Raw genomic sequence first — 2,234 nt, 5'->3', positions numbered from 1 at the left:
TATATATATATATATATATATATATATATATATATATATATATATATATATATATATATATGCGAAATCTCATGGGCGTTTATCACGGAGTTAATCGTCTTGAAGAAGACTCAGAGGATCCTCGACGATCTTTTCGGCCGTCTTCTTCAGGTCCCTGGTGATGGGTTTCTTCACAGCCGGTCGCGAGCTCGCGATCACCGTTCTCGGCTTGGGGTCCGCCGAAGCGGCGGACGGCTTACCGAAGATATGGCCGTCGTCGTCGTCTTCGTCGTCGTCCGACGCGAACAGAGACTTGGACGGCGCGACTTTCTTAGGAACAATTCGCTTGGTGGCGAAAATATCAACGTCGTCGTCGTCGTCGTCGCACGGCGCGTCGTTGCCGAATATGTTCTTCAAGTTGGAAGTCTTGGTAGTGTCGGTGAAGTCCTGCCTCGATTCACTGACAGAGATCGACGCGCTGTCCGACTTTTGCGAGTGGCCGGACGATTCGACGAATAAGCTGGAGTCGTCATCGTCGTCGTCGTCGAAGATATTGTTCTTTTTACGGCCTGCTTGAGCGGAAGTAGACTTCTGAGCGTCGAGACGCGTTTTCACGCTCGCGTTGCCAAACAGACTGTCGTCCTCATCGTTCCGCCCGTCGTCGTCATCGAAAAGACTGATCTTCGTGTCGCGCAGCGGTTTCTTCACCGTCCTCTTCAACGGCGCGGAGAAAAGATCGCCGCCCGCGTCGTCTGCGAACAAATCCAAGATTTCTTTCTTTTGCGGCCGCTCGTCGTTCGGCTTCCTCGCGCCGCTGGAGAACAGGCTATCGTCCTCAGAGAACAGCAGACCCTTACCCTTATCCGGCGACGGCGTCTTCGTGACAAATGCGAACAACTGACTAGGATTCTTCAGCGGGTCGTGGCTGCTGTCTCGCAGAGGATCACTTGGCTCCTCGCCGGACTCTCTCTTGGCTTCATCGTCCAGCTCGTCGTTCTTCCTACGCTTCTCGTCTTTCTTTTCACGACTCTTCGACGTATCGAACTTGCTATCGACTTGGTCTGATCGCATCATTTCGTCGGAATCTTGTGCTTTGTTACTGTTGTCGCTCATCGTGCTGATCATATCTGCCTCGACGTTTCTGATCACGGTGTCTATCAGAGGTTTGACAACAACGGGTGTCTTGTCGGACTGTTCACTGCCGACCGGCGAAAGTATCGGCGCTCTGCCGAACAACGTGTCCTCTTTCTGCGGGTCCTCCGGTAAGTCTGGCGGCACGTCGAACAAATCCTCCTCATCGGTGGACGGTGACAACAAGGTGTTCTTATTAACGCTCATCGAGCTCTCTTTGCTGACGCTACCCAGCTCGGACTTGTCGTCTGTATTAGGATCAAGCGTATTACGTTGAGCATTGTCACTGACGTTCAAACGATCGGCACTCGCAATCGGGATGGTAGATTCTTTGCTGGACGTGTGCGAGAAGGTGCTAGCGTGGCTCTCCTCTTGCGAGTCATCCGCGTTGTCGACCGTGTCGAAGTCGATACCGCTGTGCCGCAACGCGGACTTACGGGCATGTCGGCTTTGAGGACGACGTTTCGCCTGGATCCTCACGCGACTCTGAAAATGAAAGGTGCGCGATTAAGGAGATGTGAGAGACAATATCAGAAATGCTCGCTTCTCGTGAATCAGACGAGTACCTTGGACGCAGTGGTGGACAACGTTTCCACCTGTGCCAGGTCGTCGAAGTTGATGGCTACCTCCACGTTGCTGGTAGTGGAAATCGTCGAGTACGAGGACTCTTTCTGTGTACTGCCCTCTGAAAGTTAGTATTTCCATATTATTAAGTTGATTTGAAAGTAATTTAACTTTTGAACAGTGAACAATAAACACCGAATAGAAGTCGACATGTATTTTACTCATATTTTTGTAACCAAAAAGTGCTTTCTCGTTAATAAATTTATTTTCTTCCAGAAATATACATCGGCAAATGAAATGTGTATTCTATACCAAAGATTTTTTAGTTAACTTAATAATAATCCCTGGACTAAGATATTACGTTTCAAATATACAGGGTGTCCCGAAGTCCCATGATGACCCTTGGTGAGAACGTAGAACGGATTGAGGTGAGCAAGAAAGTCCTGTGCCGTTTTGCGATATTCGCAATAGTTTTTGAGAAATTAATTATTTTGTCTCAACAAATCAGCGTACAGAAAGCGGCAGCGGAAAGAAAGATGCCTTCGGCCGACGTGCGACCG

At 49.2% G+C, this 2,234-nt stretch overlaps 1 protein-coding gene across 2 annotated transcripts in view; it reads right to left on the bottom strand.

Annotated features, from left to right (window-relative positions):
* The window catches only part of LOC116845469 (WASH complex subunit 2), a 26,251-nt gene that overhangs the window by 2,070 nt on the left and 21,947 nt on the right, over positions 1-2,234 (bottom strand). For both annotated transcript variants that reach the window (XM_032818191.1, XM_032818190.1), the window contains exons 11-12: positions 1,677-1,795; positions 2-1,596 (exon numbers count right to left, since the gene is read on the bottom strand). In XM_032818191.1, the coding sequence (XP_032674082.1) occupies positions 91-1,596; positions 1,677-1,795 (1,625 nt within the window). In that variant the 3' untranslated portion in view covers positions 2-90. The remainder of the gene's footprint in view (position 1; positions 1,597-1,676; positions 1,796-2,234) is intronic.

This window comes from Odontomachus brunneus, unplaced genomic scaffold, assembly GCF_010583005.1.
Source record: "Odontomachus brunneus isolate Ranch 3 - 2012 unplaced genomic scaffold, Obru_v1 Obru_scaffold_052, whole genome shotgun sequence".
In the NCBI taxonomy this organism is placed as follows: domain Eukaryota; kingdom Metazoa; phylum Arthropoda; class Insecta; order Hymenoptera; family Formicidae; genus Odontomachus; species Odontomachus brunneus.
The sequence above is the reverse complement of the archived record's forward strand: the minus strand, read 5'-3'. Positions and strand labels throughout refer to the sequence as shown.